Source organism: Micrasema longulum, unplaced genomic scaffold (assembly GCF_059751315.1).
Source record: "Micrasema longulum isolate JH-2025_06_02 unplaced genomic scaffold, ASM5975131v1 h1tg000561l, whole genome shotgun sequence".
Classification (NCBI taxonomy): domain Eukaryota; kingdom Metazoa; phylum Arthropoda; class Insecta; order Trichoptera; family Brachycentridae; genus Micrasema; species Micrasema longulum.
Window position 1 is genome coordinate 1,247,994 of NW_028277757.1, and position 13,728 is coordinate 1,261,721.

Here is a 13,728-nt window from a genome sequence, read left to right on the forward strand (position 1 = left end):
CCCAACCATAAAAATTCAACACGGAGATGAGATAGTACCTTTTACGTCCCAGATTAAGTTCCTGGGAGTAATTCTGGACACTCATCTTACATGGAACTCATACATAAATCATATAGTAAACAAGTGTCAAGCCGGATTGAATACGTTAAGAGCAGTCTCGCGAGTATGGTGGGGGAGCCACCCTTTTATACAGAGACTTTTTTATACTGCGTATATCCGGAGCCATCTAGATTATGCCTCGTTCCTTTTAGAACCTTGTTCAAAAAAGAATCTCCAAAGACTTGACCGGATCCAATCCCAAAGTCTGAGACTAGTCGTCGGAGCCATGAAGTCATCTCCAATTAACGCTTTACAAGTAGAAGCTTGTGATCCCCCACTTGGTATGAGAAGACAATACTTGGCGGATAGATTTCTTCTAAAATGCTCTATCCAAAAAAACAACCTGCTCCTCAAAAAGGTACAATTTCTCTCTGACTGCGTGACATCCTCATCTTTTTGGTTTCATAAACCACCCCCTTTACTAGTCAACAGTTTTCATTTTTACAAATCTTTCGAATCTAACATTTATCCTAAAGACCTTCTTCCCCTTTATCGTTTCCCATTTAAAACTTCTATTTATGCCCCAAGTATTGAACTCACATTCGGAGTCGAAAGCCACCTACAGCCCCGGTGTACATTCAACCGTATTCGGTCGTCAAGATGGATAGGTTGGAAAATTATCTACACTGATGGATCTCGGTCAGATTCGGCAACCCATACGGGTGCGGCTATATATTGTGAAGACAACAACTTTCAAAGATTGTACAAATTGCACAAGAATGCATCTGTATTTACCGCAGAATGTATCGCAATCCGAGAAGCTGTCAAATACGCCTTAAGCTCACAATATAGCAAGTTCCTAATCCTGTCGGATTCCTTGAGTGCCTTACAAAAAATCAAATCCCCTCCATCCTTTTATCCCGAGGATGAGCTCTGCGTGGAAACTCGATTTCTTCTTTCTATATCAGAGGCATCCAATAAGAGTATTGTTATGTCCTGGATCCCTAGCCATTGTGGTATTCCCGGTAACGAAAAAGTGGACGCGTTAGCAAAGGAGGCGGTCCACTCCGGGGATCCTGCCTATAATAATTTACTACCACTAGGTGATCTCCTTGTTATGACGAAGGAGAAGCAACTTCGCACATGGCAAGAATATTGGGTAGCCTCTTCCCAAGCCAAGGGTAAACATCTTTTCCAACTGAAACCAAATGTTACAGAAAAGCCTTGGTTTTCCAAAGTGATTCTGAACAAGTTTGAGACATCCTCCATATGCAGAATGCGCATTGGGCACTGCTGCAATGGTTCTCACCTGTTCAGAATCCATGTCCGGGACTCTGCCATTTGCGAATGTCAGCTAGATGAGGAAGATTTAAACCATATTTTTTTTGGATGCCCCATAAATGATTGTTATCCTGATTTCCTATCCGACCTCTCTAATATTAATATCCCATTCCCTATTCATATTCTAACTCTCCTGTCCCCACCCAATAAACGTGTATTTAAAATCCTATGTAAATATCTAGTTGTAAATGATGTAAAGCTGTAAATATGTTTTATTATTATATGTATATATTATATTAAATACTAACATACTAACTTTTACATATTATATTACTAACACATGTGTATATATGTAAAAAAAAAAAAAACAAAACTACTCGACACTGGCCAGAACACCCAAGTTGAGATGTGAAAAGGCCATGAAAAAACGAAGAAGAAGAAGTCATTTATGTCTATAGTGCACATTATAATTTTCACTTTACATTTTTTGTCTATGGTGTGCATTCATCGATATCCATAGAACTGGTACATCCCTATTACAAAATAAAATTTTACCAGCCAGAAATTAAAATTTCGTGATTGTCGTCTGTGTCCGCTGCTGTTTTGAGTTTGGGTTAGTTTTGTTACAATTCGATATTTTTTCCGCTATAGTTTACGCGGGATATTAACGGTTTTCGGCATTAATTAAGTCGAGGTGAGTAATTTCATGACTATTTTAATAATAATACTTTACACCTCTAATATTTTTGTTTAACATTGAATTTGATGTTTATACGCCATTTTTATTGAGCTGTCATTCATTTTACAATGGAAATATTTGCGCTATTGTCATAATTTATTAACATTCCTTTAACATTATAATATCCATTGTACAGGGTCAATTATTTTCATAATAGGTATAATTTATGATTAAAGTTTGTTTTATTGGTTATTTGTTTCAAATGTCTTGTTTGACTTGCAATAAATATCGTATACATTGGTAGCTGCATGCGGTATATTTTTACATTTTAAATAATGCTGTCTTATGTTTTCAATATTTTTTATTTATTCTTCATCTTCGTTTTTTATGGCCTTTTTATTTATATAATTAAATGCGGTTACCTATACGTCAAATGTTAGCATAATTTAACAAATAATATTTTATCTATAACTTGTCTGTTAAAGGTAACCAGTCCATTTTTTCATGGTATGTATTTAGTGAAAATACTGGATATTTAGTTTTTGTAGTCATACTTGAACCTTGAAATTTTCTGTAAAATACGACTAACACATATATCAACAATATTTCATTTGTCAAAGGCATAAGCCGGTTGAATGAATAAATAAATATTTTAAGTGAGTTGAATTCCCGACGTATATATTTTAATATTTAAACTCCTTGAATAATCTTAATTTTTATTTGTTTTTTAAAATTTATTTACAGGTTTCATAAATATGAGTGAATCGAGAGAAATTCCTTTGGAAGGAAATGAAGACGTAAGTGTTGTTGTAATACCTTAAGTTATTAATATTTTACATTTTTACTACCTGAAAGGGATACACGCGTTAAAAGCGACCAAAAAAATTTGCGATGTATACGGGGCCGTCACTCTTTCGGTTAATGCTGCACAATAGTGGTTCGAGCGATTTTGTTCTGGTGTAGTAGAGGTGAATGATGCACCACGCTTTGGCAGGCCTGTTGTAAAAAATGTCAATAAAATCATGGAAAATCTCGAGATAGACCGTAATCTCAGCAGTCATAGCATCGCCCAGGAGCTGAATATCGATCATAAAACCGTTTTGAACCATTTGCAAAAAGCTGGATTAAAAAAAAAGCTTGATATTTGGGTGCCACACGAGCTGATGCGAAAAAACCTCATCTACCGAATTTCCATCTGCGAATAACTGCTGAATCGCAACAAATCGACCCATTTCTGAAGCGGGTGGTGATGAAAATTGGGTCACTTACAACAATGTCAAGCGACAGAGATCGTGGTTGAAAGCCAACGAAGCGGCCCAGACCGTGGCCAAGCCAGGACTGACGGCCAGGAAGGTGTTGCTGTGTGTCTGGTGGGATTGGCAGGGAATACTCTACTATGAGCTGTTCCCCTATGGCTGAACGCTCAATTCTGCCCTCTACTGTGAACAGCTAGACCATTTGAAGATGGCGATCGAACAGAAGCGGCCAGGCCGCACACATCTTTGATGACGCGCCAGAATCTCCGGGAGCTCGGATGGGAAGTTCTTATGCATCCACCCTATAGTCCAGACCTGACACCGAGTGACTACCACCTGTTCCTGTCTATGGCCAACACGCTTGGGGGTACAAATTTGGAAAGAGGCCAGTGAAAATTGGTTGTCCGAGTTTTTTTGCCAATAGGGACAAGGGCTTCTACGAGAGGGGCATTATGAAGTTGGATTCTCGTTAACAACAAGTTATCAAACAGAACGGCGCATATTTGACTTAAATTGGATGATTGTTGCACTTTTTATGAATCATTGAAATAAAGAAAAATACTAAATTACTTTTACCCCATCCTTATATTATTCTGTATATATGTACATTGCAATTGGCAGTAGTGCTGTATTGTACATTTAGATAAATAAATCTGTGCATTCTCCTCACTGCTGAGGGTTATGAACATCCTTCTTCTTTGTCTTCGAAATATTATAAATTGTTGTCCTTCACCTCTCCTGACACACCGCCGTCCCCATCGCTCCAACCACTGATGTTTCTGTGGCAGTCTTGATTTGGACAGTCCATCTAGTGGAAGTCCATCTCTTTTGAGGCCTTCCGACGCCACTCTTATTGTCCCAAGGTTTCCACTTCAGAACTCTAGGAGTCCATCTTGTGGCATCCTACCCTGCGACATGCCCTGCCCGTTTCCACTTTAACTTCGCAGAATAGATAATGACAAAATAGATAACCATTACTTATCATAAAAATATGTTTTTAATACCCAGCCAAATGTGAAAGAGCTTGATTGTAATATTCTCAATAAAAAAGCTCATTATTCACCGTTCGAACTAAATATTTTTTTTTAAAATACTGATTTATCAATTTAAAAAGTCAAAACTCAAATTTGTAGAGAACAATAATTATGCATGTTTTTTGAGGAATTTTTTTTTTTGTATGTTGCAATAACTATCTAAGCCATCAAATTAAAAGAAATTGAATATTTTTGTGGAAGTTTACTGTAATTTCATAATCCAGTAAGATATAGGCGTGGTTTGTGTTTTAATATATTTTGAAAGCTAAATACAGTCTTATTATTCTCCAAAATAACACCTAAGAACTGTTTTATGAAGTCAAATTCTAATATGTATTTACCAAACACAACGCAGTGTCATTATAATGTCATATTATCTTTTCTTATTTAGCCTCATGAGCTGGAAAAACAAGAAGAAGCCAAACTGAAAGCAAAGTTCCCTTCAGCTGTACTCGGGCGCGCAGGGGGTCCCGGGGGTCACACAGCTTTCCTACAAAAGAGACTAGCCAAAGGGGTAACAATTATTATCATTATCAAACAATCATTATTGTTATAAAGTTGATGTATACACAGCTACTGCATATCTAATAGGGATGTGACTTTTTTAACATCCGCGGATGCGGATGTTTTGAACACAGTACAGCGGAGTACAAACAATTTTCAAATATTTTATTTTCAAACGAAATTTGACAAAGGCAAGTTGTAATATAAAAATAGTATTTTATTTTTAATAAAAGAAGGCAAAGTCGGAAAATTAAATTTTGTGCAAAGTGATAATTTTTTTATATTCAATGGGAATAAACATGCAAAAAGAATGAATATCAAAATTTAAACACTACGTTATGGCGTTTGTGTTCATTTATAAACTTTTGTTATAAAGGTATAAAATATATATATGTATATATAAACCCACCTATCAGCCTACAACCCCTTTTTTAGCTCTTTTGCATAGAACATAAGCTTTCCAAATTTTTGGTTTGGTTTTGAGTTTAACAACAAACGTGCAATAAGCGGTTTCTGAGTACCTACGACCCATTGTATTGCTGTAAACTGTAGCTAACTTCATGGTTGATAATAATATAATGGGTTGTGTCCTTAAGGGTGACTATTAGCCAGTGACGTGTTATTACTCTAAGATTAGAACACATATATTACACCTATTAATATTTTTTATGTGTGCTATTTCAAGAAATAAAATAAATAAATTGAAAACAGTGTACTACATAATTTTATTGCTGTTCAATTTTAAAATTTCCACCTGCAAAAGGGGTCTTGCTTCTTTGCTACTAGGTTACAAGTATTCCATACACAAAATACCTTAGACCAACTATGGGAGGGTGGCAGGATACAGCGTGGCGTCTAATTATACAGACAATTAAACATCTCTTAGTTTACAAATGAACACTATAAGATTAATCTTACGTTAGTGATTAGCAAATATTAGTAATTACTTGGCGGAGATAATTTTTTCTGGTCCGATTTATATTTTCGTGAGTAGATACTTAACGTAATAATATTGTGACACAGTACTGTGTCATAATATTATTGTGTCATATCAGCATACCACTGTGGTAACAACTTCTACTATTAATAAGATTTTTGTTTGATGTCTTTCACTATATAGACCAAACGAACAATATGTACATTGCACAATAAATTTTCTTGGGTTAACATCAACCCTGATGATGGACGCTGTAATGCAATCCGAAACATTGGTAAAATGTACAAACGGCTGTGAAAATCTAAAAAGTTTAATATGTACATTGTTGATATCTTATAAAATTAACTATGACTGAAAGAAGTTCAGTACCATAGAACTCCCCAACTATGTACTAATTTTAGTATATTTTCACAAATAACTACCTTGTTTATGTATTAATCAATATTATTTTGTATTTTTTTAACAAAAGACTATCTACGAAATATTCCGAAATTACAATTTGTTGAAAATATAATTGAAAGTATTTTTTAATATTTTTATAAAAGTGGTATATAGATAGGTATCGAAGTTCCCAACTATGTACCACCTTGGAAATTATCACTTTATTTCACAAAAAACAAGTCTTGTTGATAGATGTAACTCTAAATGTCAACACTGTATTCAAGTTACAAATATTATTGAAAATAAAAACACAGCTTTATTAATAAAAGTAATTTATTTTGACAAGATAATAAAGTCTAATTTGCAAAAATAATAGAAAAGTTGAGAAATTATATAACCTAATTAAACTGAAAAAAGGTATGTAGGTATTAAGGAATAAAAGAAAGTAACGAAAATCCAAACAAACTGTTCTTATTTAAGAATCCCAATCAAGGATTTTTTTATGCTGCCCTGGTAGAAGAAATCTTTTCTAGGGTTTGTGTTTTCTGTATAATATCTTTGCTTTTTATAAATGGAAGTCTACCTTAGCTTGCCAAACCCAATTATGATTTATTCCGCATCTGGATATGCAATTCACAGTAATTCCAGCATCATCATTAATAATGGGAATAATCGAAATATTTAGATAATCGAAATACAAGCATTCGAGACATGCAAATAATCGAATTCAAACATTGAATCAATCGATATTTTTTTACCATGAAATGTCAGAAAACGGACAAAAAAAAAACACATTGCTGACTGTTGGGGAGGGGGGTAAACAAATACATGTGTAATAACAAAGTACCTCAAAATAATAATGAGGAAGTTCAGCCTTACGGGGAGTTGGGTAGAAAACATGTTTTATTACGCACGGTAAAAATTAGAGCAATAAATTGTAAATTTCTTGAAAATGTATGAAAAAAATTATTTTAATAAAAACGAACTAATTTAAATGACATCACTAGTTCACCAAAAGCAACCAATAATATAACATTGTGATAGCTATATGTCGGCCTCGTGGTGTAGTGGTCAGCGCGTTTGCCTACCATGCAAGAGGTCTCGGATTCAATTCCCGACATGGTTGATTTGAAATATTTATTTAAAAGGGTGTTTTCACACTAAAATGTTTCATAGTCCCTGGACTGGTATCTGAAGCGTAAGACTGATCATCTTATTTATTTATTTTATTTGGGAAATCAACAGTTCTACATACATATTTATAGTAAACAAACAGATATAGTGTATAAACTCAGAACTAATAACAGTTTTCCACATAGTATACAAAGTTAGTAAAGAAAATATATTACATATCAAATAAATACATATAATTTATACATATAAAAATGTTATTTTCATGTACTCGTAAATATTTTTCAATAATCAAAGAATTTTTAAATATTTATTTTAAGAACATTAAGTTAGTGTAAATTGGGCGGGATTCATGTAACTCAAAATGATCAAGATACGCTGCGATTAGTTTACCAATGCTGTGCCCTATGCACCATTAGGTGCGGAAAGGGAATGATGATGATGATAGTTATCCTATTTCCGGGAAACAAACCAACAGATGTGAACTTAATACGTAACATCCAGAGTAATTTCAAAATAAAATTAAAATTAAAATCACAGTGCTGATAATACGACACACAAAAATGTTAAAAGTTGTGAATGTTTACCCACATCTTAATCAGCTCAGGTTAGTCCCTTTATATTATGAACATGAACCCATAGCAACAATTTATTTAACATTACATACTTGAATTTTATTGAACACGAATGATATTTTACACTTCCGAAAACATCATTAAAATGTATAACCATTGCTTTTGAAATGTCATGTCCGAAATCATACTTCGATTGTCTTGAAATGTCAAGTTTGAAATCATATTTAGACTGCTCTCATCAGATTTTTCCTTTGCGTTGGCGCTTTGTAGCACCTACTTTCCTCCGGTTGGTTTTAGATATTATAATCCGAAAAAATAGGTAGATACTTCTTAAATACAACCTAATACTTCATACTTTTCCAAAAAATAATTGTAGCTCTGATTTAAAAAAATAATATTTCATCCCAACTATATACCATAATAATTATTGGGCAAAATATAAAGAATAAATAAGTTGTCCCACCTATGAGCCATGGTACATAGTTGGATGACAAAGTGTTCTTTTCAACATTTTCGTAAATATCAAGATAACCCCAAACAGTATCAAAGACTACATAGAATCTAAATAATCGCAAAGAAATATCCTACAATTTTAAATATAGTACTCACTTGTAACACTTACCAGTTTTCTTAGATGCAAGAAAGTTTGACAACAATCGAAAAGTAGTAAAAAGTCAGCTAAATTAAAAATGATTGCCGCGTAAAACGACCAACCGCGAGCTGCGATGAAATGACATAAGAAATTTGCGCCAACTCTCTACTGTAATTTAGATAAAGAAAGAACCTGGTGCGTGTTCGTAAATGCATGATATTTAATAAAATGTATCTAATTCTGGGGTGGTTCATAGTTGTGTCCGCAGGACATAGTTGGGGAGTTCTACGGTAATAATAAATTTTAAACAACAATATTCTCAAAATTATCATCATCATTCCATGTCCGCTCCCTAGTTGGAGCATATGGTATCCATAAAGAGCCTCAATGCATCTCTGTCGGCTGCCAACTCCTTTGCGTCCCCAAGTAAGATTCTCGTCCCGAAGTTCTGACATAAACTGCCGGCGAACTGTCAGCAGTAGACGTCCAGAACGTAGAGAACCTGATGCCTTGTAAAGTAGGCAAGCGTGGTTAAGGCTCTCAGGAGGCATCCGCAGTATATGGCCTAGCCAACCGTATCGCCTCCGCTAGACGACAGTTGTCACCGCAGTTTGCTGCGTCCGTTCTCTTATTACCTCATTCCTCACAGAGTAAAATATTCTCAAAAACAACAACTAAAACCAGTTTGAAAACCATTTGGATGCTTTTTTGAAGGAAGAACTTTGACAAAAAGCAGTACACGAGATATAGGCGCATCAGCAAAGGCTGCCTGCCTATAGCCAATAATAATAATAATAAAAACTATGTGTGTAGTAAAAAAGAAGTATGCATCCGTTAAAGATCTGTAATAATGGGAATCTTCTTAAGTAAGCGGATGGTCTGCAGATGCGTCACAACCCTGATATCTAATTACCCCTCAAGAATTGTCTTATCCGGGTATCCCTAACTATTTTTTAGAATGAGTATTGATTTTTTGACTCACTATGTGAAACAAATACACCCTTCTTTCTAAAATAAATATATTTATGTCTCTGTAAAAATGAAATTGTAATAATGATACTTAAGATATATAATTTTTTTACAAATTATTTATGATATTCACAAATGTATAGTTTTTTGGACACATTATTTAAGTTGATTTAGCGACATAGATTACTATTGAATTTTTATAATATTCCGCTATGCCGGTATGTTAAGTTTTATTTAAATTGTTTTTGCAGCAAAAATTCTTTGACTCTGGCGACTATCAAATGGCGAAGCAGCGGCCGGGTGGACTGGGGCCCCTGAAGAGCTCTGCGGGGCCCAAAGGGCAACTCCCCACCGGAGACACCATACCCACCCCTGAGACCGTCCCCATTAGGAAGACATCCATCATCCAGCCTAAGTTCAGTACTCCGAGCCAAACATCTTAGCCCGCCGCGCTGTGCTTTATTTCCCCGTTGGCTTAGATTAAAAAGTAATATGTCTGATATTTCGTAAAATGTAAAAATTTAGACTAATTATAAAAAAAACCTGAATAAGTCTTTATCCTTCGTTTGAATGTACAGTTAAATACACACAGGCGGCTACCGTCAAATAAGTATGAAATATTTTTATGAAAAGATCTTCTCGTTTCTCATAAATTCTTCTCAACTATTTTTTTACTAATGTCGAAATCAATATTGACTTTCCTTCAAATTATAATTAAAAAATAATATATATATTTTAAAGACCTGAAAATCTTGGTCGAATAAACGTACCGCAAAATTACCTTTAATAAAACGCATCTCAAAATTGTTTGTTCACTAGAATTATCTATGTCCGCGTGGTGACTATAAAAAATCTCATCGTCGTTTATATTTTAAGCGCAGTAATATAATAAATATAGTGCGTATAATTTTATGTTCTCGGATAGTTAAATGTGATAGCTACATTTCATTGCAACTTTCTTGCACGTTGCTCAATCTGTCATTTTGGATAAGCAGTAATTATTTTGAAGTTGATTTACATCAGTTTTTATTTACTCACTCGCTGCAAATGTTTTCCTCTCCTGTAACTTTCCACAGAACGATACTAAGTTACGTGTTGATATTCATATGTCAAGGTCTCCGGCCTTGGGAAAGCATCAAATGCACTCTAGTGTCTGTCTAGTGAAAATGATCATTTGGTTTCTTTGCCGCATACTTATATTATACCTTTGCAGGTTAACACTGCTTTAAGTAGAATATCACAATGTTGGACCGGTGGTCACTAAACAAACAAATAATAAAATGTATGTCAGTGTAGCGTGTTAGCCCGTGGATGTGGCTGTAGACGTAACGTTTTGGATACCAATGTACGCCTAATTTCCCAAAAAAATTACTCTGTAATATTGAATTGTGTCACAAGTTTAGACAGTGTTAGTGTTGTGTGGTGTTGGGCAATGTTGATTTTATTTTCTAGGATATTATAATATTATCTATGTGTTTACAGACTTCTGACATAATGTAATACATGTTAGTTTCCAAATTTAAAAATTACAGTTTTTTGGTACATCTTTTTTATTGCTATTTGTAACAATGAAAAATATATGTTTGGCCTCGGATATATAGAATGCTAAAGTTAATAAAAATGTTGTTAAATATGAAACTATCTTTTAATTATTTTGTATCACACCATCTAGACTCAAGACCTGGGATTGTATGTGTGAAAATGAGATAAGTTATTTTCTGTTTTGTACACCATTTTGTGAAAAGGACATAATATATATAATATATATATAATTATATTGTTATGGTATTTGTTACAATCAATATAGTGTAAAGTTTCCGCAAACCAAATTTTGTAGAATTTCCAGTGAAAATGAACAAAATAATTGCAATTATTCATAAAAATTGATTAAAAGCGCCATCTATGAATACTTATTTTCATTTCGAATCACCTTAACAAGTTATCAATATAATATGGTTAAAATGTATATTTTTACTTACACTAGAGTATAGTATTTAAGTGGAGAATGTTTGGCTTAGAACCATTTTTAAGGTGAAATCGAGTCATTAGAATATACTAAAGTGCATACTTTTAAACAAGATTTATCTTTTTTCACTTGAGAAAAAAACACTTACTGATCATATTTATACATCAAAACCTTCCTTAGATACACTGGAATAGTTTTTTTACTAACCAGTAGAATATGAATGTTTCCCAAAGTATGACTTACAGTAGAAACCCTCCATAGCCTCCACAAGCAAATTCCACCTTTAGGGGGGCTGCCAGTGCCCAGGCCTTTGTAGAGGGGATATTGCTTGAACTTAAGACGGATCGAACGGGGGTCACAAATCCTCCAAACATCAATTAATATGATAACTTTAGTATTAATAAAGGAAATGATTTCATATTTTGTGTAATTTAAAAAAATGTATTTTGTTCTATTTTGCCATTTTTTGTTGTAGAGATACAAAACCCGCTCCGGATAAATTTTGAACTTTAAAAAAAGTTTTATTTTTATTTTTTAAATCTACAAAATAAGACTCCATTGTGTTGAACTATCAAAATAAATATATTCATGTGAGCTGTAAAACCTGTCTTGACTCAACATATACTGGGTGTTCTTTAAACCTTGTCACATCCTAAACCACGATGATCAGTATGGGCAAGAAGACATATTTTAAAAAATATTTAGAAAAAATAAAATATTAAAAAAACAAAGGGTTGCTTACTTCTGCAGGGTAGAAGTGAGGGGAGCTCAGCGCAGTATCAGACTCCCCCCCCCCTCCCTCTCCTCGTTTCACCCCTGCAGAAGTAAACAACCATTTGCTTTTTTGATATTTTATTTTTTAGAATTTTATTTGTTTTAAAAAAATACTTTAATGTGCCAATATGTCTTCTTGCTCATACTGATCATCGTGGTTTCGGATGTGACAGGGTTTTATGAACACCTGTATATTGTAAAACAATTCGGTAGCCAGATGGCAGAAGGGACCATCTGTAATTTTCAAAAAGGTTCAGGAGAGCTGAAATTCAACTCATTTTCAAGACTTCAACCCCCCAAACTAAAACATTTTAGTGCTGCTTTTCAATAATGAATTACCATTTTAAATTATGGTGTTTTTTAAAAATATTATTGTATGTGTATTTACTGAAATATTGATTAAAACTTTTGAAAACTAAAAAACAGAAAAAAACAGATGCTCCCTTCTGCCATCTGACTACCAAATTATTGTTTTTTTTTTAGATTTGCTCATTAGTAGAAAAAGCCTCCTCTACAACACAATTTGTGTGAAATAAAAAACTTTGTTCCTATGTTTAAGTATTTGATATTTCATTCTAATTCATGAATGGCACAGTTTTTATACAGTAGTATATATTCTTCCATCAACAAAAAGATAACTCTTTTTTTCTTATCTAATTTTGATCAGAATAAAATATTAAGTAATACCTACGAGGGCGGATTGAAAATTAAGTTACCTAAGTAGGAAAAAAACTTGTTTTTTTTTTCAAAAACCATTTATTTCTCAACATAGTCTCCTTTTACTTCGACCACTTAGTAAGACGATATTCCAACTTTTTTATACCACCTGAATAATACAATTTCGGGAACCTCTCAAAATATGCGTTAGTTTCGGTAATCACTTCTTCGTTTGAGCTGAATCTTTTTCCTGCGAGCCATTTTTTCAAGTTTGGAAACAGGAAAAAGTCACTAGGAGCTAAATCTGGACTATAAGGTGGATGATCAACCAATTTGAAGTGTATTTCACGTAATTTTAGCATCGTATCTGATGATGTGTGAACTGGTGCGTTGTCTTAAAGAAAGAGCATTTTTTTCTTCTATCAATGTGGTCGTTTTTCCTTGATTGCATCATTCAATTGATCCAATAATGCATATGGAAATGTTTATGCAAAATGTTGAACACGTTCATAAGAGATGTTTACCATTTCAACAATCTCACGCAACTTCACTCGGCGATCATTGATAACTATATCGAGGATTTTCTTGATATTTTCTTCAGTAACCACCTCTTTTGGCCTTCCTGTTGTTAATATTGTGGCAGTGCTTGTTCGGCCGCGTTTAAATTCAGCAATCCAATATTTTACCATGTAATCTGACGGAACAGACTCACCGTAATGTTTATCGAGCTTTTCAAAAAATGAATGCGTGCAGTTAAAAATATTTCAAAAATAGAAAGGATTCAAAGTTGATTTGCTCTGTCACAATTTATTTTCAGTTTCAAATACAAATATATAGTTATAAGCAAAAATAAAACTATGATCGTAGAACAAAGTTATTTATTAAGACTGTACAAAATAATTACGTATCTAGAATTAAATTGAATCGTTAATTTTAAAAATGATCAAAGTGAA

At 33.6% G+C, this 13,728-nt stretch overlaps 1 protein-coding gene across 1 annotated transcript; it reads left to right on the forward strand.

Moving 5' to 3' along the window:
* Positions 1 to 1,820: 1,820 nt before the first annotated feature.
* endos (endosulfine alpha) lies at positions 1,821 to 11,016 on the forward strand. The gene is made up of 4 exons (XM_088228110.1): positions 1,821 to 2,014; positions 2,744 to 2,796; positions 4,681 to 4,803; positions 9,630 to 11,016. Exons 2-4 carry the CDS (start codon positions 2,755 to 2,757, stop codon positions 9,819 to 9,821), a joined length of 357 nt encoding a protein of 118 aa, XP_088084236.1. The 5' UTR covers positions 1,821 to 2,014; positions 2,744 to 2,754; the 3' UTR covers positions 9,822 to 11,016.
* The last annotated feature ends 2,712 nt before the right edge of the window (positions 11,017 to 13,728 follow it).

Coding starts and splice junctions, on each gene's coding strand:
- endos (XM_088228110.1), top strand. CDS start 2,755: ATGAGTGAATCGAGAGAAATTCCTTTGGAAGGAAATGAAGAC. Junction 2,797..4,680: donor CTTTGGAAGGAAATGAAGAC/GTAAGTGTTGTT, acceptor TTTCTTATTTAG/CCTCATGAGCTGGAAAAACA. Junction 4,804..9,629: donor AAAAGAGACTAGCCAAAGGG/GTAACAATTATT, acceptor TTGTTTTTGCAG/CAAAAATTCTTTGACTCTGG.